This window comes from Drosophila subobscura, chromosome J (genome assembly GCF_008121235.1).
Source record: "Drosophila subobscura isolate 14011-0131.10 chromosome J, UCBerk_Dsub_1.0, whole genome shotgun sequence".
Lineage (NCBI taxonomy): Eukaryota > Metazoa > Arthropoda > Insecta > Diptera > Drosophilidae > Drosophila > Drosophila subobscura.
In genome coordinates this window covers 9,862,713-9,884,160 of record NC_048532.1, presented here as the reverse complement: position 1 = coordinate 9,884,160, position 21,448 = coordinate 9,862,713, and the positions used below count along the sequence as shown (strand labels likewise).

Below are 21,448 nucleotides of genomic sequence, written 5' to 3'. Positions count from 1 at the left end.
AGAAAAATAAATACTAATACTTCCTTAAATTATTATTTAAATTTTGAAACAAATTAATACCACCTCCATTGATGGAGTGATGACTTGAAAATGAAAACTTTACCTTAAATCCATTCAAAAAAGTTAATTTTCCATATAAATAACACTTTGCTGAAGTTTTTATCTGCATTTAATATTCAAAATTATTAATATTTCCCATAATTTGTAATTTCTGTTCATTTCCATTTCATAAAAGGTTTCATCTCACCACAACCACTGTGCGGGCAAATGCATATCTGCTCAACAACCGTTATTTCGATTCTAGCACACCAATACACGCCTCACAGTGCCTGGTTAACAGTGCCAGAGAAAGAGAGAGCGAACGAGCAATGAGCAGAGAACAGAGCGGGGCCGTAAGAACAGCTGGTGCGCCGTCAGCAGAGGCGTGTATTCTCTCCATCTCTGTCTGGCCACATTCGTTCTGAGCTTCGTGGCGTCGCTGTCGACGTCGCTGGTCGTCGTAGCAGCGGCTTCTTGTTTCCGTTCCGTTAAGTCTGGCCATTCGCGTTTTCCTAGGAGTCGGTGCGGGCTTTGCTGCGCGGTTGATTTTTACTGTTGGTCTCTCTGGCCTGCGCCTGGATATCGCAAGTGCGTGTTAAAAATAGCTTAAAAAAACGATGGAAAACCACCCACAAAGATAAAAACACACAGTCTCGTTTGTCATGGTGCTGGATATCAATGAACAACAAAAAATAATCAAATAAATAAAATGCGGAAATGCAAATTTTGTGAGGGACTTTAAAACGCCGCATCCTGGAAAAAGTGTCTGTGACTCTAGTGTGTGTGTGTGAAATAAACAAAAAGGCGAAAGTTTGTTGTTGGGTCTCCGCACAGGCTCTCTTGTGCTCTTGTTCCTTGTTCCTCGTTCTCTTTTGCCTTCCTTCCTATTGCCGCGTGCAAGGTATGGCATTGGCGCAGCTCTTGCTTTTTGTATGGACATGCCCTCACCTTGCTTAAGCACACACCTTTCTTTTCCTGTTTCATTTCCCTACATTCTTTTTATTACTCTATTTACACTTTTCGACTCCCTGTGTGGGCGTATGTGTGCATTTGGGTGTGTGTGTGGTTTAGTGAGTGAATGAGTGCGCGTTCGGGGGCGGCTGACATCTCACACCTGGTGTTGCTGCTGTCCTTGTTGTTCCTGCTGGCCAAGTTTTTTGTTGCTTCCCGAAGTTGCGCTGGGCAACCGTTAAGGAAACAGCAAAAACACCAAAGAGGGCGAGTTTCTCTCATGGCTGTTCAATTTTCTCTTTAAAAGAATACCCAACCAGACTGCCTGCCTGCCCGGAGAACAATTCCAATTCATTGCCAACTCTGAATTTAGCCGGGAATAAAACCGAAAGTGTCTGGCTGCCAGCAGCATTCGTAATCCCCTTTGATGAGCCGCCGCAACCGCAGACGCCACTCGGATGTGATTGGAGAGATCTTGGCGTTTCCGTGTGCCGTGTCCTTCCGCGTCGCTAACAAGCCGGAGCGCCCCGGACCAGAGGTGAGTACAGTTTTCCTTTTCCCCTACTCTTTCTTATGCGTGTGTATTGGTAAGGGTATTGCATGGCAGAAGAGGTTATGTTAATTTTGAAGAGCGGTTAGTAACGTGGAGTAGATGGAAAGTCTTTCTGTTGATTGTGATACAATGTGCTTTAAGAGAAGGTTACAAAGAGTCGATCTATTCATTTCCCATGGCAAAAGCTAATAAATTCTTCTAATAATTGTGGGAACATTGCTCCTTGCTGCAGTGTTAGGGCATTCAAACTTCGCGTTGGTAAGGAAAGTTTACTTCCCGTTTGATTGCCGTTTTCTATTAGCGAGCGGGTGCCTGGTGTTCCCTATCCGTCGCCACTCGCCCGGAGAGAGGAACACGGACCCAACCAGCTGCTAATGGCGCGCGTTGGCTTGTGAAAAAAGCAAAAAAGGCGAAAAAAAACTGCCAGAAAGGGGGGGCATTTAGGGAATAGGGAGAGCTAAGCATGTGTGAAAGTTCTCCCCCAACCCCCTCCAATGTGTTGGCCAGCAACATATGGTGGAAGCTCATTTTCTTTCGACTTCTTGAATTTTGCGGTGAACATAGTATAAACACACAGCAGCCAGCCAGCCAGCCCCACTCCGTATGTAAATATATTATCAAATATGTATTTGGGATATTTATTCAGTGGGTTAAGTCAATTATGTGCGGGGTAGACGAGTATTTAATGGTCCTGCCAACCGATGAGCCTCGATTTATTATTCAAATGAAATCAGTTTGCAGTCTTTCATCAATTTGATGGCCTCAAAGGCAGAGACTCTCTGAATCTGTCGCTCAAATTGACCCTAGGACCTAGGAGCTCGTTATGTGCTTACACTGGGGTCCTAAATCAAATTTACATTCCGGCAATCATCATAAAAGAAAGCAGCAGAGCTTGCCCCCAGGCAGGTACAACCCCCGTCCGTGGTACACACATGCAAATGATTGGTGGATGTGGCCCAGTGCCCGGGTCTCAAAGTCCCCGTGAAAGTCCCTCCTTTTCACGCAGGACATGTGCGTGCGTGCGAAATCTGCGAAAAAAAAGGGAAGAGAAACAAAAAAAATGATTAACAAAGGCTCCCCGAGGTGCGGCTAAGGCTGGGGCATGGGACAAACCGTACTCACATGGGGAATTACATCCATCGTCGCACAGAGTCAGACAGAGCCTAGCCCCCTCGGGACAGGCGCACTGCGGCTGTCAAAACAAGGCCCAGCCCCTCCCTTGCGAGAGACGAGCAGCTGCTGCTCTACTGGTTAATGGCATTTGAGGAGGCGCCCCCAGGCCACCAGCCTGAAACTCGAGCGAGTAATTTGTGTCACGTTTTAATTTTTGACGCCGCAAAGGACATTCGAGTGTCCCTGCGACGGGCTTGCTCCGTGATTATGACAATTAGGATGGCGTTGAGTTCTGCTTGGTATTTAAAAGGGTTTATTTTGTAAGCCCTTTTTTTCAAAGGAGACAGAAGGCTGGAGCGTGCCTTTGTCCCACTGCCAACGAGTGCTCGTGTGCATAATTAAAGGGACACAGGAGTCGTGTTCAAAGGCGATTACACCGCTTGGAACAAAATACGGTATTTCGCTTTAAAAGGTTTTAATGTTTAAGGGAGGTATCTCTGGCCAAAAGAGAATTTCCATTCCAGCTACGTGGCCAGCTTTGTGTCTTAAGTTTGTTCAACAAAATATTGATGGGCAGCCATTATCGTGACCCATTTATCAAGCATTTATCTATTGTAAATTTCCCATTTGAAATTGTTATCGAATTTTAAGCCTAACCTGCCATGAATCACCTGAAATTAGATGTGTTTCAGGCTGTCCAAGCACATATCAATCAATTTAGTTAAAGTCGTTAACAATGCCAAGGGGAGTTTCTACAGTTCTACCAGTTTTAAAGGTTTTTTCTTAACTTTTTGTTGAAATTTTCTTCAGTGTAATCATCCATCATTTATCTTTGAAACCCGTTAATTGGATAAATATGGAAATCAATCATTTTCAGCCATAATTGCAATTGGGAATAGTATTTTTTGTAGCCTTGGACGGCACTTTTCCTTTGGCTGTCAAGTGGTTGGTTCAACATGCCACAAAGCTGCACAAAATATGCCAGTGAACTGTCCAACGTCATTTGCAGTGATTTTTGCACTGCCACTTTGGGTTCTGCTGTGGATGCTGTGCTGATTCAGAAACGCATTTCAAGCATCCCTGGGCTGCGTCAGCGCCTGTCAGGCAGCCTGACTCTCAAATGGAAGGCTGGCAGGCAAAAAAACGGTGAAAACTTTGACAGTATTTCTTGGGGAAAAGTGCATGCGGACGGGTGTAAAAGAAAGTTGCGTTAAATGTTAGAGAGATCTGTAAAGATTTTCCCATAATTTCTTCATAAAGTTTGTTGAACGACTGCTTACAAATTTGTTTTGGAAGATCATTAAATAATAGGAAAAGTTTCTGTGGTTTCTGGCCTTTAAGTGTAAACCTTATTTCCTTTTTTTTCATTGCTGTATCCATAGCAAATTTCAATTGAATCATTTTTTAGTTGCGTTTCCCTGCAACAGTTGCCGCCATCTTTATTGGGAAACCCTCGGAAATGAGATAGTCATGGCCGTATTTCCTCTCCGCTGACTCCGCAATTTCCACTTTGAACATCAGAGCGAAAAAAATAAACAGAGAGAGAGAGAGAGGGAGGGACAGAGAGAGGTAACCAACAACTGCGTAAACAGACGCGGACAGGAGTGCGGCAGGACAACATGAAGTACTGAAGGAATGGCAAGAAGGAATGAAGGGGGTCTTCAGTCAATTTGACAAACATGACACAGAAACGGAAACGAGAACGAGAATGAAGAACGTTGCTACACAGCCAGCGCATGGCTGACTTGCAACTTGGGGCAGCAGCGGCAGCAGTTTCCTTAATGGACACTCTTCAGACACGACTCTTTGCCGCAAGGCATTCCTACTCCAAGAAGCAGACTGGGAGAGCGGGAGCCTGGCAATTAAATTTTTAAAATGCCATTTCAAAAGCAATTTCGAACGGCAGTGCAAATTAAAAATGCCAACTGTCTACCAGTACGAGAACGAGGATGAGGACGAGCGAACTGTGTGGCAAAAGAGAAATAGAAAGCACAGAGAAACGGTGTAGAAGGAGCTGCAGGAGCAGGACCAGTAGCCAGCCGTAGGACAACAAGCTAAAGAAAATATTTTCACAAATAAACGTAAATTGAATTTTCTGGCCAAGGAACGGCAAGTTTTGTCTGCTCCGGAGGCTCAGGCCCACAAAATGTAGAAAACTCTAAGGAATGCCAGCCAGTCGGCTGAGGCATTTCGACCATTAGGATACCCCGCGACCACAATTTATGGTTAGGACATGAGAATAAGCGAAATGAGAGCAAAAAGTGGAATGATTAAGCGAATATTTTGTAGCCATATTTTGGCACTAAAAACTCTGCGATTGTGGTGTAATTTTATGCCTTAACTTGTGGCTTTTTGGGAATTTTTTGACTCTCTGAACAGTTCTCCATAAACCTATTATACCCTTGCTAATCCATTTCTAAGCAGGCAATTTCCAGGCAAAAGAAGTTTTTACCAAGTTTTCTGTGTGTGCTTCTGGGCTTCATTATACCCGGTACTCGAAGAGTAAATAGGGTATATTGTATTTGTGCACATAACGGTTGTATGTAACGCACAGAAGGAAACGTCTCCGACCCCATAAAGTATATATATTCTTGATCAGCATCAATAGCCGAGTCGATTGAGCCATGTCTGTCTGTCCGTCCGTCTGTCCGTCTGTCCGTCTGTCCGTCTGTCCGTCTGTCCGTCCGTCTTGTTGAGCGCCTGGATCTCAGAGACCATAAAAGCTAGAGCCACCAAATTTTGCATCCAGACTTCTGTATGCTCACACTGTTACAAGTGTATTTCAAAAATGAGCCACGCCCTCTTCCGCCCCCGCAAAAGGGCGAAAACCTCCCAAATCTACAATTTTAAAGATAAAAGAAAACTAAAAACGCCATTCCGTAGGGAATGACCATATCTATCAGATCACCAAATTGGGATCCGATTGGATCATTATTATGGCCACAATGAAGAAATTAAGTTGCAGTGGCTAAACCCACCCTGTCCAGCAGCTTTTGTTGCTTTTACACATTCTCTCATTCACACTCTGCTTCGCGCAGTGGCAGAGGCCTCTTCCCCTGACACGTCTCTGACTCATCCTCTGCCACGACTCTGCCGCTGCCTCTGCCCTGACTCTGCAGTGTGTGTCTCTAGGGGAGGGTGGCGAGCTAAAGGAGCGTGTTGGCGTGAGTAGTGTTGTTGATGTAGATGACAGATGAAGAGAAAATGTAAAATTTGACAAATAACCGCTAAGGTGCAGATGTAGTACTGAGTACCGGGTATAAGAGTTGTGACGCGGCTTAAGACGCGTCTCACAACGTTCCTCCTCGTTTTTTGTTGTTGTTGTGGGTCGGGTCGGCTCGTCTCATTGCAGTGATCCCAGGCAAGCCGGCGCCAAGTGCCGGTCTGGCGCCTGACTGGCTACTTTTTCTTTCGTGTAAAGTCATGTGCCCCGCCCCCCAACCACTCACGAGTGCCAAGTGAGAATGCGTTTTTTTGGGCTTCTGTTTTGCTTGGGACATTCGCAGCAACCAGACGAGGGGGACGCAGCGCTGCCAATTGCCCATCAGCTGTTGTCTATCAGCAGCCACTTCTATTACCCCTCAGCACCCCTCTGACCTAGAATGCCTGAGCACATGCAATTTTAACTGAAGGAATGAACACTTGAACCCTTTTCGATTTGTTTCATATCATTTCGCTTCATTCCTTTTGCTCTTCCGGCTGTAGCAATAATTTGCTTTCCTTTTCAGACTTTTTTATCCTTTAATTTCCTTCCGTTCTCCTGGTTTATCCGTTAAGTTGCTTCCCTTAGTTTATTTCGCCTCTTCAGTCTGTACTTTTAGTTTTCTTTTCCACTTCAGACTCAACCGTTTTCCCTCTGCATTGCTTGTTTCTTACTTTGTTTTGGCCCTTTTCCTTGAACTGTATTTGGTTCTTGGTTCTTGCGCTTTTTCTTGTAATTTAATTGGCAATCTTTGAGGCATTTTTCACTTTCCCGCTCCTATTTGGCCACCAGCCAGCCATGAACTTTGTGCTGCTCCGCTCCGGTTAGTCTTCGTCTGCGTCTGATGCCAACCAATCTCAATCTCAATTTAACCAAAAACGAAATGAAAACAATGTTTTTAGACATTTTCCCCTTTGGGCCATTTGAATGCGGATGAAATCGTTTGCAAACTCAGTTTGATTATGCTTTGGACAGACACTTTACAGATTCCCTATGCAATATTTTTCCCTTTGGACATTCTTCTTTGAGGAGCATAAACGGGGGAAAAGAAGAGCTGGGGTTGTTACCCCAATTTGTGGCCAGGGTTGGAGTGCTTTAAATTTGAAATAATGGAATTGGTTTTAAGGGAATTTTAAAGAGGGAAAAGCTCAAGGGAAAGACATAAAAAAAGATGTAAAAGTTTAACGATTCGAATTGCCATCAATCAATGCAAAATCTCCTTATTTATCTTTCACTGTGTTGCTTAGCCGCTTTCTTACTGATTATTCAGCGTTCTTTTGGGTTTACAATTACGAATTGTTCCCTTAAAACACGTTTCAGTATTACTCAAGCAATTACATAAGTGATTAAATGATTTCCTTTGAAACCGAGTCACAAAATCTTTGAAATTCCGCCCCAAAATTCCTAAATGATAATCGCAAACCTTAGAGCATGCCTTTTAGTGGGGTTCTGAGTCGGACTTCCGTTTCTTTGGTGACTAAACGAATAATTTACAAAGCGGAATATCAGAAGAGAAAAACGGAATGGAACGGGAGAGTAAAAGCGAAATCACTTCATGTATATGTGGTGTATGGAGTCCAATGAGCACTGGTATAAACATATGTAGTTGTCGGAGGCAATGATAAATATATGGTTATCACACAAACCAACCAAACCACAGCCATAATCCCAGTCGCACAGGCGATAGGCGACAGTGACGGAAAAACATGCATATAAAATGTACAAATGTAGCAAAAAAGTAGTACATATATTTGTATGTACATATGTATCTTTATTTATGTTTTATCTGCATACCAGTTGGCAGTTTTTTTGTTTGCTTTTATCAGCAAAAGAAATTATAGGTTAAGTACACGACGACATTTGCCATCAATTTTTGGGCGACAGCGCAGGGCACGCACCCTGAAAAGTAGAAGAGATACACGAGGGGCGGCAAAGGCCACTTTTTGTATTGAAAATACATTTATTTTTCAACATATTCTACTTGTAGTGAAATACATTCTAGCGCTTGGTTCTCCAAATTGGTTGTATGTCTTATAAATCATGAACTTTATCAAAGGTCAACCATTTGTTTCAATTGGAAAAAAAGATAAAAACATTAGGGTCTTCGGACAGTACTTTGGAGAGATTATGTTGGGTGCCGGAAGTACTTTGTAGCAGAGTGTTCCAGCTATTTCGTGGATCTTTGCTACTCCATCAACCTTTTCCACTTGTTTAATGTCCATTAGGACAGCTTTCGAAGGTCCTGACACTCGTTAACCAATTGGAGGCAAAAGATTTATCAGCGCCCCTTTATGTAAATGGGATTTCAGGTTCAGAAATGAATATATTAGGAGCATGTAATGTAAGGAGTAATACTCACAGTTCCATGCCGAAGTCATACTCTCCCTTATCGAATTTTGTAAATTTTGTACAGAGAATCAATGACCTATAATATTCCTATAAAACTTTAGAAAATATATGAACCATAAAAGACGTTACAGATGACATAATCATAATAAAAGCAATGATGAATTTAATATCATAATTAAACATTTAATAACACGTTCAGTTGTCACAGCAAACACGATCGCTTTGAGACTTTTTTCCTACTATAATATTTCCACACGACTGCAGTCCGTCTGTGGTGCTGACCCTCATTTGACACCTGCCTGGCTCCAATAAATTTGAAACATATCCCACGGCACTTAACAAAAATCAAAACTTCCTCACGTGCCAAAACCTCATCAAGTGGAAAAGTGACAAAACGGACAATTAATTGTTATTGGGAAAAATAAATTAATTAGTTAAAAAAGCTAAAAAAAAGAACAAAGCGCGAATGTGATTCAGTCGAAGATAACGATTCCCGCCAGACAAAGCAATTCTATTTGGGTCAAAACTTTAACTTTTAATCTATCAACTGTTGCGTCTACCCCCAAAAAAATCAAAAAAACCCATGAAGGGTGTGCCACGCAACAGTTGCTCTGGCGGCACGGGGAAGGCGCGGGGAAGTGTCCTGCTGGTTGCGTGAATTCGATTAATGACGCCCAGAATTCGGAAATTCCCCAACTTTTCCGCTAATGTTATGCACAGTGGAATGGAATGGCTTTGCGGTAGTCTTAAGTGAAGTTTTAACTGAGTTTTACAGACAATTTGCTGCTGCTTGGTGGATGCATTTGAACAGCTGCTGACACGACAATCCATAAAGTTTTATTGTCAAGTTCATTTTACAGAAGTGCAAACAATTTGTGTTTATATTTGCTCAGAGCTCTTCCAGTTATAAAGATATTAGCTGCAGGGAATGCAAAAATGAATGAAAATCCCCCCCAAGCGGGGAATTATCTTCCATAAAATAATTTATACAATTAACAGTTTATTATTCATAATTGCATAAACCAAATATTAAGAGCTCAACCACTGTTCTCAGTCATTGTCATTAGTCTAATTGCCTTGAACCAGTCCAGTTCGAAAACCCAACCCATTCACGCCCCCCCATCCCATGGGCAGACCATTAGTTAAAGGCACACTAATTTGTTGTCATACATTTTATGGATTTGCTGTAAAGTTGATTTTTATTTGCCACACAATGCGAGAGTCTTTCACTTTTGTTTGTTTGGACAAATCTGGCTGTGGGAATATCCAAAATATATAAATCAAAGATACGAGCATAAATTGATAAACATTATTTTCTTGGACTATTTTTATGCATTGGATAGTGCGCTTATTAATCAATATTTTGGGTTTACTTATTAAGGGTTTGAAAGATAATACCACCAGGCTATAGACTAGACATCGTTCAGTTGAACGAAATCACAGCAGAAGCTAACATGCAGAGTGCTCGGTACAGTGATTTTTTGACAGGAAATTGTGAATAAATTGTAAGTCGAACTCTGGAATTATTCGCTGTTTGAAAAACGGGGAGAAATACAAGTTGCAATCCGGGAAAAATAATCTCTAAGTTCTCTAAAACAATCGAATATTTATCTAATTTATTCTAAACTTATTTTCGAGTGGCAACAATCGAGCGTAACATTTTGCTTGTTAATTAAACCAATAGCATTGCTAATCGATTGAGTGGAACAACTTGTCGAGGGGTATTTGTATTGAAAGTTGTCTCCGTTAGTTAAGTGAACGACGTGCAAACAAATTGAAGTGAGATTATCGGAAAGTTGTATGGTTTATTCACTTCTTTAACATTGTTTCTGTCTGAAATTAATTCAACGCTTTCATTTCCAATTGCTGAATGTATTCTGAAACTTTAAATCTCGCATCAAATGTGCTGCTCAACTGGCTTTCAGTTGCAAGTTCGAGTAAATGCCAGAACGCGTAACGCAGGGACATTTATAAATGTGGGAGATACATGCTCGTAGCTGCACTTACTTTCCCACTTCATCAGGCAGCAAAGAACTCCGCTTCGAAGAGAGGCCACTGCCATGTGATGCTGCTCCCCGCGCTCTCTCTCTCAAGTATTTTCAGCACGTTCCCATTGATTGCGTTTGAGAGGTGCTTCCACCATGTCGTGGGGGGTTGGATGTATGACTCTATGCACGATAATTCACATGGCCATAAAGGCATTCCAGGCAATGCTTCTTCGCCCACGCAATCTGCCCCAGGCCCCTGCTCCCTGCTCCCTGCTCGCTGTCTCGCTCAAAAGGTTCGTTAATCCATTAAATTTGAAATATGTTCCAAGGGAAATCCCTTGGAAATGCCGCTTACATTTAGATAAATGCCATTCGCTGGGGTAATGCCTCGATGCCGATGTGTCAAGCTCCTAGAGAGATGATGCTGCTGGCTGCCAACACAAATCAAAATGGAATGAACTCGGTTTCACTTTTGCCATTTTCTGTACACACTGCACCCAGCCACAGCCACAGCCACAGCCACAGCCACACACATTCTGACACAGTGCACGTGCCCGTGGCGCAACATTATGCAATTGTTTTTGCCCCACACACAGGCAGAGGCAGCCTCAGAGCCACACAGCAACACGCTGAAAGGAGCACCAGCGGGTGGCAGCGGCCTGGCGTCATTTTGATGCCTCCTGACAGTGGGTTGTTCTCGGGATTATGGCCGAAATAAACTGAAATTGAAATGGCATAAAACACAACTAGATGTGGCAAAAGTGATGCTTAAATGTGCCAGAATGAGCCATTTATGGCATGCCAGCTGCAGCTGCTGTAGTTTATAGCGTGTTTCGACTGTTAATATTGGTTTGGTTACAGTGGTACAGAGTGAACTTCTACTGGAGAGCAGATTCAAAGCGAACCTCTTTGTTTTTCGTTTCTTTTTCTTTCGTTTCTCTGCAGATTAGCGCCTAGCTCGTGTTGCACTTCTCAACAGGAAAAGATATAACCGTAAAATCACTTCCCATTCACCGTTATAGCACATGCATTACGTGCATTAAACATTAAACTTTATTTTTTTAATGTTTAATGCTTAATCTTAGAGTAAACTTGAACAAAAAAGGGTGCACAAATGTTAATCGGAATATTTGCGAGGAGTGGAGCACAGCGATACGTGACAAAAGCAAATGTCTCTGGATCTCTCGAACTGTCATTACGTAATGCTCACATATACACACAGCCATTTGCTTGTGTGGCCCACTGTGCGTGGGGGCACGTCCGTTCAAGGACGCATTGCTATGGAACCGCTTGAAAATGGCATCCGGACTGGGTGACTGAAGGTGGCGTCGCTCGAGTGCAGCTCCATGGCGCCGCTGCTGGCTGGCTCCCTTGTGGCCCTGGCCATGGCCAGAATGTTCCATTTCTACTCTCGTGGCATACTCTCATCCGCCAACCCGCCATTCTACAACTACATTCACATTCACATCCTCGACGTCAGTCCCGCCGGCAGTCCCGCAGTCCCGCATCCGTGGTGGGTTTCGCTTCTGTCAGCACTTGGCACCCACTTGTGTGGTATTTTGCTTTACACTTTGCACAGACTCTCTCCCGCTCTCCCTCTCTCTCTCTGCCTCTTTCTATCTTTGTCTGTCTGGGACTGCCTTTTGTTTCCCTTTGCTGTTTTTGGTTTTGGCGCCCGCTCTCTGGCGACAGCACAGGACAGCAATTGTCATGTAAATGGGTTAAATTCTGACATTAAATTGTTCGTCGCAAGAGATTTTTCATTTGTAAGCTCTGCTTTGATGCTCGGAAAACATGATTTCTCATTTTCGGCCGACTGGCCACAGCACCCATCACCCAGCACCCACACTCGATTCTTGCTTTTTCATTAAAATTGAAACCAAAACCCAAACCCAAAACCAAAAGCAGATCCCTGGCTGTGAATCGGTGCTTAGGGGCATAAAGGGATTGTGCTGCATTTTGGTTGATAATTGCATTTCGAGATTTGCGAGACGAGCGAACGAATCCTTTGTGCCGCCTCTGACAGACCGCACAGCAATGCCAATGCAATAAAACAGGGTTTATAGAGAGAGAGAGAGAGAGAGAGAGAGAGTCTATTGCTGGATTGGTTGGTAATTTCACAGAAATGAAAATTAGAGAGACAGAAACTAATAGGAAACTCTCTACCCCGTGGGATTAGAGTTTATCAAAGGCACTTACTTAGCATTACCATTTGATGCAGTGGAAAACGACAAGGAAATATATGAACAAGCAATGACAATCGAAACTGATGGATTTATGTTCATTAGAAATGCCATGGCAGCTGCAATAGGTACCAAGAAGTGCATTTATTTATGGGAAAAAGTAGTTGAAGCGCAGGAAAATAAATGCTGCACATGGCGGGACAGAAAAAGGTAATCAAAAAGAAGTGCTCTGAATTAGTAGATTTAAAGTAGATCAGCAGATCGTTCCTGCTACCAATTGCTACCATTGCATCGAGATTGATTCTTCTCCAGTCGAAAATACTTCACTTCCAAGTTAACTAAAATATCTAATTGAATCTTAAATGTATAAATGCACATAAATATGTACCATTCACATGAAACACCTATTACTTAAACAACAGAGGAAACCAACAATGGTTGGATAGGGAAAACAGCCGCACACCTGTCCAAATGGAAGTACAAATGGAGCGGGAGTGACTGCGAGTAATGCTCTTCCGTAACTGTGGGTGCAACATTTAATTGCATGCAAATTGAGGGACGAAAACAAGGTGAAACAAAACGGCGCCCAACTTTTGTCGGGTGCGGGTTGGGGAGAGAATCATGCAAAGCGCAGCACATTCGAAATTGGCCATTGAACTTTCATATCAAAAGTAACAGCAGCGGCAGTCAGCAGGCAGCAACAGCAACAGCAACAGCAACCGGGGCTGCAAATGGGTTTTAAAAATGCTAAAAACACGCAAACCAAACACCGCGCCCCATCATAATTGGAAATGTCTGTAAGAATCGCAAGTCGCGAGCCACATAATGGCCCGTACGAGTACATCCGCTGCTGCCAGCTGATATGAGCCGCCCCACCGGCGGCACACCTGCCCTGCCCTGCCGTCCCCGTGCAGTTGTTAACAACTTTGTGGAAATTACAATGGGGAAAGGAAAGGAAAGCAAAGTGGAAAGTGTAATCAAAGTGGTTAGGAGGTCGTTGCTTTAAGGGCAAGCGATTAGCATGCAACGGAGCCTAAAAATAAACAGAAAAAACATAAATAAAATCCAAGAATCGATCAACATATTTACGTGGATAAAATTTATCCGATATATCCATATCCATTGATCTTTCTTTATCTCTATTTAATGAGCATAAAGAGATCTAGCACCTGGTTTGGGTGGGCAATAAAAGCGGAAAGAGTTTACTTATTGGCTGGATAAATTATAGATCTATAAATGTCAGACCGTATGGGGTGACGCAGAGCCAACTACAGCTGATTTTGGGGCATCCCTGATAGATTTTTCAGCTTACAGTTTATTCTTATCAAGGTCTCGCTTTGTAATTGAATTTGAATGCATAATTCATTGCAGTTGAGTGTATTTTGGGTGTTTGTTTCGCTGTCCAAAACGTATGTTAAATATTTAATTTAATTTATGGAAAACTCGACTTGCCAAAGAGAAATAAATGGAATATTGACGGTTTGAAGACTGCTTGTAAATTTAAAATGTTCTTAAATTGTAGTGCTATAAAATAACTGAATTGTTCCTTTTAATAATTTTTATATCATGCCAAATAAAATGTATAAATCTGGTATTAAAATGTAAAATTCAAATAGAATTAAATGGTCTTGAAAAGTGGCCATTCTTGAGGCATGGAATATTAGGAAAAATAAATAAGATCAAGAAAATTTAGATATGCACATCCTAAGTTAATAAATCTACTACTTATCATCTCCTCTAATGGCATAATCTTTTTTTATATTTTCAGCTTCCCAATGCCACTAATCGCTACAGTAAAACGTAAGTGCAATTCCTTTAAATATTTATTATCGAAACACATCCAATCCACAGAGCACTTAACACTAAAAAACTGCAATAAATTTAATCCATTTAATGTTAAACGAAATTTCAGAATCCGTTGCGTAGACGTCGGGGCCCTATCGATGTCCGTCCCGTGCCGTCCACGCCCCCACTTTGCCGCCACAGCGTAAAACAATCAGAAATCGAGTGAAACGAAAACCCAAAAAGAAATGCCAAAAGAATAACATAAAATCGCGCACAAAGCAAATAAAGAGGAGAGCCAGAGACGGTGCCGGTGCAGTATACAGAGAATATACAGAGAAATCAGCGGAAAATAACATTGGAAAGCAACGGTAAAAACGAAACGAATGAAATCAAAACACCAAAGAAGAGTAAAGCGACGACCAACACGGAAGAAAGCAGCAGCAGAAAAAACAACAAACGCAGTACCGAAACCCGTAGAACAAAGCAGGGTCCACTGAACGGAGGATACCCAGCCCCTCTACCCCTGCCCCCAACAACCACAATACATTGTGGAATGAAGGGAGGCGGCGCCTACATCAACATTGGCTCAAGCAGCAGCAGCATCAACAGCAGCGTTAGTGGGAGCGGCAGCGGCAGCGGCAACGGCAGCAAGATGACGCTGGGCAAATCTGTTAAAATGTACCTGACCATATTCATAGCCACGACCTGCATCTACATGGTGCTGTACCAGTATCACATGTCCCGGGAGCCATTCTCACCCAGCGAAATTGGAAAGGTGAGCCAAAACTTGAACTTCGACTTGAATAGAGAGGTTTGCTTTAAGTTTAGATTTAAGATTGGAAAGCCATAAGCAAGTACTTAATTCATGACATTTACTGGAAGTACCCCCAAAAAGAACAAAGTCGCTATGACATGAATTGATTTTTACCATTTAAAGCTGTCCCTACACTTGATAAGCAGTGCAGCAAAGTAGTGCAAAGCAGTGGGATGCATATCTGTGAAACAGTTAAATGCTAGCTTTGAGAGCTCAAAGCAGCAGCTTGAGCACCGTACTACTGCGCTCAGCTCTCTCTCTCTCTCTCTCTCCCACTCTCTTTCTTCCACTTGCACAGTTCGAAATTCCAGTAAATGTCATTCAGGCTTAAGGCAACCATTTGATTGCAGTTGTCGGCGCTGCGGCGGTTCGTTCTGTTTTTGTTTTGTTTTGTTTCTTCAATTTCGTTATCTGCTTTACATTGTTATATGTATGTATGCATATTCTCTTTCGTATGTCTCTCATTATGTCTATGTGTGTATGTCTATGTATGTAATTAGATACCGTTTGTTAATAAGCCAGAGCGAGTTACAAGCACATTTCTCTCCCATTCGCACAATGTGTTGCACAATTGTCGTCATACCATCCATCGCCCATCGCCCACACTGCAATGTCTCACTGTAACGATGTGGACATCATTAATATTACAGTTATTAGATAAACAACTTATCGGACAGTCAGGCGGCAAAGATTGATAGCCAGTGCCAGCCGCTAGACGAAGTTAAACATATTATCTTTGATGAATGAATGTTTGTAAGGGATCCCCATTCCCCCAAAAGGGATTACAGAAATCGTTTTATGAGAGCAGCAGCGCACAGGGGCGTGTATTATCCCAGGGGAGCAGAAAGGGGGGAGATAGATAAATGCTAAATCTACGTACTACGTGCCTTAGCCACTTATGTTCTTAGACTTTTAATTGTTTTATCTGGTTGAGTGTTTGGTTCCGATTGTGCTTTCCGTTGGGTTAGGTTAGTGTTTCCTCCTCTTATCATTAGCCATTAATCTGTGTACTCGTATGTTCTATTATATAACTATCCATCCATCTATGTATTTCTATTCGTAATTGTTTCCTTTTATGCTCTTGTTCTATTTCCACTTGATCTCTCGCCCCATTCGCTAATCTAAACCAAACGTAACTTTAGCATCAAGAGAAATCATCATCATCATCATCGTCATATATCGCCTCATATTTGTGGTCACCCATGTCCCTGCTAATGGCCAATAACTCGACAAGCAACAATGCAACAACAACAACAACAGCAGCAACAGCAGCAACAACTACTGTAAGCAATGTGGCAGAGGTGCAGGGCTCTTCTTTTGGGTCCATCCAATCGGTTTCATTAGCTGCTGCTGCCACCCGACCCACACAGACATCGTCATCGGCATCGGCATCAGTGGGTGGCGGCCATAAGCCTGCAACAAGCACATCAACCACTCCTCCTCCTCCACCAGCAACAGTGACATCAACAACAACAACAACAAGAACTACCAGAGCCAAAAAAGCTACAGCAAATGCCGCCAAAGCCTTGGCCACATCCACATCCATGTCACAGGCCCAGGCCCAGTACCAGCTGGACGCTGCCCATAAAACTCGACCAACATTCGTTGCCGCTTCAGAGCCCGTAAATATATTGACGTAATCGTAGTCGTAGTAGTCGTATTACTTGTAGTTTTAACGTACACCCCACATGCTCCTTTGAGTTTGAACTTGCAACCAAAGCACAGACTGCGCTCTTTCTTTCTTTCCTTTTGTCAATTTGTTTGATTTGAGTTTTCGTTCCTTCCATCCAATACTCGTAACTGCCATAAAAACGTTCCATTTACAAAGTTATCAAATGGATTTTGTTCCCAAGGTTATGCCAGGCTTTCTTTTTATTTATTTTCTGTTGAAATTTAATTTTGCAAAGTGCATTCAGTATCCCCCTTTTTGTTGCACAAATATTAATGTTTTTTTTTGTGTGTTTGATTACTAATTATGAAAGATCTGGTGGCTCATTGACGCCGCTGCTTGGTTTGTTTTTGTGCCTTTTTCCTTATCGCACTCTGGAACTAACTTGAACAATTTTCTTAATTGCTTTTTGTGGCTTGCATCGCTGGATGTCACAAATGCGTTGCCTGGGGTTGTAATTGCAATAAATGAGAGCGTTGGCCATAAACAAAACTGAATGGAAAACGTGAGGGAAAAGTTCTAGGGCAGAACCCTTAGCCATAGAAATAGCACAGCGCTGAGGAAATTATTAAAGCCACAATCGGAAATGAGGATTTGTGGTGCTTGAAAGTCGTTTAAACAATTTCCACACGCAATTTACTAACTTGACAAATGCATTCCATATTTACCCTGCACCCACCCAAGTGGAGCCACTCGTTGCATGTTAATTATAGTCTCGTTAGGAACATAAATGGAATATACAGATACCAGAGATACCCCCATAGATTGCCATCGCATACAGCCATTGCTGGGTCGTGGTGTTATTTGTCTAACCAACTTTTGTTGGCCACACGATGTGCAAATTGGTTGCCGTCTATCAGTGGCACGATTTCTGGGTTAATCACATGCATTATACTACTGGAATTAACCAGCGAATGGCAGACCCCCGCTCCATTTGCCGCCCCACATCCTTTTCAAAATGATGTGCAAACAAAAAGATTTTCCATTCAGCGTTTTGCATGAGTCTAATTTGAAAATTGCACAAAATGCAGATACAGATAGCGAGCGAGAGAGATAGCGAGAGAAACCTAAAAACCAAAACCGCGGGCAGTAACTGCAATAGCAACAAATGATACACACATTTGTATATGTTTATAGAACATTTTTACTAGCATTGAAAGGCACTAGTGGGTGGTGGTTGTGGGTGGGTGGTTGGTTTGCTGCTGCTGATCTAGTTTCTAGACTCATGCAAAATGCAAGCCAATTGAAAAGATTCACGCGCATTTGTTGGTTTTCTGTCATTTAGTAGTTGGAGCCACTAGCCACTGACACTGCTACTGCCCTCTGCTGGTGCCCTACAGCCAATGTCAGAGGTTGAGCACATCGGCAAGGAAAGGCAGTTGGGGCCAGACATGAAAGTTTAGCCTTTATGGCTAAGCTACTCTGTGACGGAAGGAAAAAGTGTGCGCGATGCAGTGGAGTTTAGACACAGGAAAGTGTTTTGTTCATTCTGATGGGATTCAAAAGTAATGGTTCAGCATGAACAAAAAAACAGTGTTGATCAGCGCAAATCAGTGTTGAACAGCGAATGGAATTTAAGTTTATCTACCATTATTTTGTATCTCTTATAACCGAAGGAGAGAGATCTTTCTGTTCAGCTTAGCCCATAATCTCTCCCACTTAGTTTTGCCTTTGCATGCTGCTGCGGTACACATGATCCCATTCCCGCTCGTTCCGTTCCCTACCCTTTCGTTCCGTTCCAATCTAGCTCTTTTTCTTTATTTAAATATCTGAGTTTATTTCGCAAACTAAATTTGAATTTGAATGCGGCTTTCCAACCCGCACTTCCCGCGGACAATTTGCAAAGTAGTGCGGCGGCTTATTTATTTTCAACGTCAGTCGTTCAATGGGCCAAGGGGTTAGTTATGTGGATACAATGCACACACCATCTGGATTATGGAAATGGAAATGGGTGTAAGTCGGTTACTGGCGCAAAATGTAGGGGTCGGATGTCGTCCAAGTCGATCCGTTCGCCTGTAAATTAATTTGCATAATTGCTCATAAAAGGAAGCTCACGCCGCGTTACGCATTTCACCACACCCAAACACCCCAACCACCCGCCAGCCGTATTCACCTAACGAACTACTTTACCATCCTCCACTCACCACCAACCAGCACAAGTGCAGTGCAAACACACACACACACAGGCACACCGCTACCACCACCACTACCACTGCTTGGAGTACAAGTTCTGCCGTAGATAATTCTCTATCCCATCCTTTATACACTTGACCCCGCAGCCGCCGCTGTACATAATCACGCCCACCTACCGAAGGCCCGAGCAGCTGGCTGAGCTGACGCGCCTCGGTTATACGCTGAAGCACGTGGCCAATCTGCTGTGGCTGGTCATCGAGGATGCGAACAAGACAAACCCTTTGGTGGCGCACACCCTGGACCGCATCGGTGTGCCCTACGAGTACATGGTGGGTGAGTATTGTCGTCCGGTGTCATGTCCAGACCCCATTCGAGTGATATTTACGAGTTTTCAATGTCCATGCCATCCCATTCCCCCTACCCTTCCCCAGCACCCATGCCCGAGAAGTACAAGCAAACGAAAAAGGCCAAGCCGCGCGGCGTCTCCAATCGGAATCGGGGCCTCGAGTATCTGCGCCAACATGCCACCGAGGGCGTGCTCTACTTTGCCGACGATGATAATACCTATGACATTAGCATATTCGAGCAGGTATGCCATCGACATTAAGGGGGGGCGGGAATACACTCCATTAAATATCAACTGACGACTGGGCTTGTCCTCCTTCTACTCCACAGATGCGGTACATCAGCAAGGTGGGCATGTGGCCCGTGGGTCTGGTTACCAAAACGGGCGTCAGCAGCCCCATTATACGCAACGGGAAGCTCGATGGCTACTACGATGGCTGGATAGGGGGACGCAAGTATCCCGTGGACATGGCTGGATTCGCTGTGAACATCAAGTTCCTGCGGCAGCGACCACACGCACAGATGCCCTTCAAACCGGGCTATGAAGAGGATGGCTTCCTGCGTAGTCTGGCGCCATTGGCCAACGATGAGATCGATCTGCTGGCTGATGAGTGCCGTGATGTGAGTAGTGTCTATCTGTCTGTTGTTCCAAACTGTTGTTAATCTTTTGTCCTCTACAGATCCTCACTTGGCACACGCAAACCAAGAAGAATCCTCCCGCACAGGCGTTGAACAAGACGCGCTACAGCAACACCAATCTGGAGCACATAGACAAGCTGCTGGTGCGCCCATAAGGACAGCATAAGGACTGTAGTTAGACATAGATAGATATAGATAGCGGGGGAGAGTGAGCTCACAAAGTGTCCATGGACTTGACCAGTTGTACAGGTACAACCTTGGGTTCAAAGTCGCGTCTCCACTCTTTACTGTGGACTCAAACCAATCAGAATTGATCAGATCATTAGATCCAATAGTAGGGTGTACATTATTACCGTAACCATACGTTAGTTAGTTAGCTCTAAGCGCACACTCTCCTACGATACAGAACCAGATACAGCCAGGCTTTGTTTGACCCCAGGCACGGCTCCGACTACATGTTTAATCACACCTTAAGTACTCTATTCTAAATCATATCGTCTCGTCCTCGACTACTTCTACTACTATTATGTAAATATTTGCAATTCTATTGATTTAAGGTTAGGCATACTTTTGTGTTGATTTAAGTTGATATTTCTTTGATTTCTATCAGCCACAACGAATTGGATCGGATGTTCCTAAAGCTACGAGAAGATAAACCCCAAAAGCGTGCCTCCCTCAAGGTCAAACTATTGGGTACAAGGTGTCAAGTATGCATTTCCCGGAATGTTCGGAAGGAACCCCTCACAAAACAGTTTGAATGTGGGCCGCAGCCATTTCAATAATTCATGTTGACACACAGAATATTCTGCAGGCGGCACAGATACTAACCGTAGTAACTCAAAGACACGGACATGGCCCGCGAATCGCGTGCAGCAACTGCATGCCGGCAGCCAGTGCAGCAAACTGTTTACAATATGCTAATGGCATTCAATGACTCAAAAAGTTTTTGGCAAAGCGCAAAATCAATTCCAATTCCAGTAGAAATTATGCACACTCCCCACACTCACTCCCACTCTACCTAGATAGAGTCTAGATCTAAGGAGTAGTTTCGAATTCTAGGTTTCCAACTGCAACACTTTTCGCACTATCCCTAAGTAAGGATAATGAATGATAAGATTAAGTTTACAAAACATAAAGATAATTAGATACATTTGTATTGTATTATATTCAAGTTATGAACTGCACTGAAATATGACTATGGCTACGTGTAAATATTACGAGTAAATTCACACCCCGAACAACAACTAATTGTAACCAAACATTTTTACAAATCCCTCGATTGTATTGGGAGGTCAAACTACGACAAATGGTATTATAAAATTTATACAATTTATACAAAATACGGAATACGGAATACGGAATACGATAAGCAGAAGCAAAGCAATTAGTTAGGTACTTACAACAAAATCTTACAACAAAATATGAATATACGAATTATGCTACGAGTATGAGTATGAAATAATGGAAAAAACCTCTCTTCAAGATACTAACTATCTCAGAATCTTCCCCCAGAATACTAAACGATACAAGAAATGCATAAACTATTCTCTTATTCAAGTAAAATTACAACATACAATGTTTAAACCTGAAAGAACTTCAATCATTTTTTTAAGCAAACAAAATAACTTTCCAAATAAAAATTTATCAACTTTCTAAACCATTTTCAAAGTACATTCAACCTGTTG

At 42.9% G+C, this 21,448-nt stretch overlaps 1 protein-coding gene across 2 annotated transcripts; it reads left to right on the top strand.

The window, feature by feature from the left end:
* The first annotated feature begins 479 nt into the window (after positions 1-479).
* On the top strand, positions 480-21,434 carry LOC117893891 (galactosylgalactosylxylosylprotein 3-beta-glucuronosyltransferase P). 2 transcript variants are annotated; one of them, XM_034800666.1, is made up of 9 exons: positions 480-627; positions 1,298-1,528; positions 14,147-14,178; positions 14,291-14,938; positions 16,120-16,599; positions 18,926-19,112; positions 19,211-19,368; positions 19,455-19,745; positions 19,805-21,434. In XM_034800666.1, exons 4-9 carry the CDS (start codon positions 14,717-14,719, stop codon positions 19,916-19,918), a joined length of 1,452 nt encoding a protein of 483 aa, XP_034656557.1. In that variant the 5' UTR covers positions 480-627; positions 1,298-1,528; positions 14,147-14,178; positions 14,291-14,716; the 3' UTR covers positions 19,919-21,434. The 2 variants fall into 2 exon arrangements, with proteins under 2 accessions (XP_034656557.1, XP_034656558.1); XM_034800667.1 differs by lacking the exon at positions 16,120-16,599 and having other exon boundaries at positions 482-627.
* The last annotated feature ends 14 nt before the right edge of the window (positions 21,435-21,448 follow it).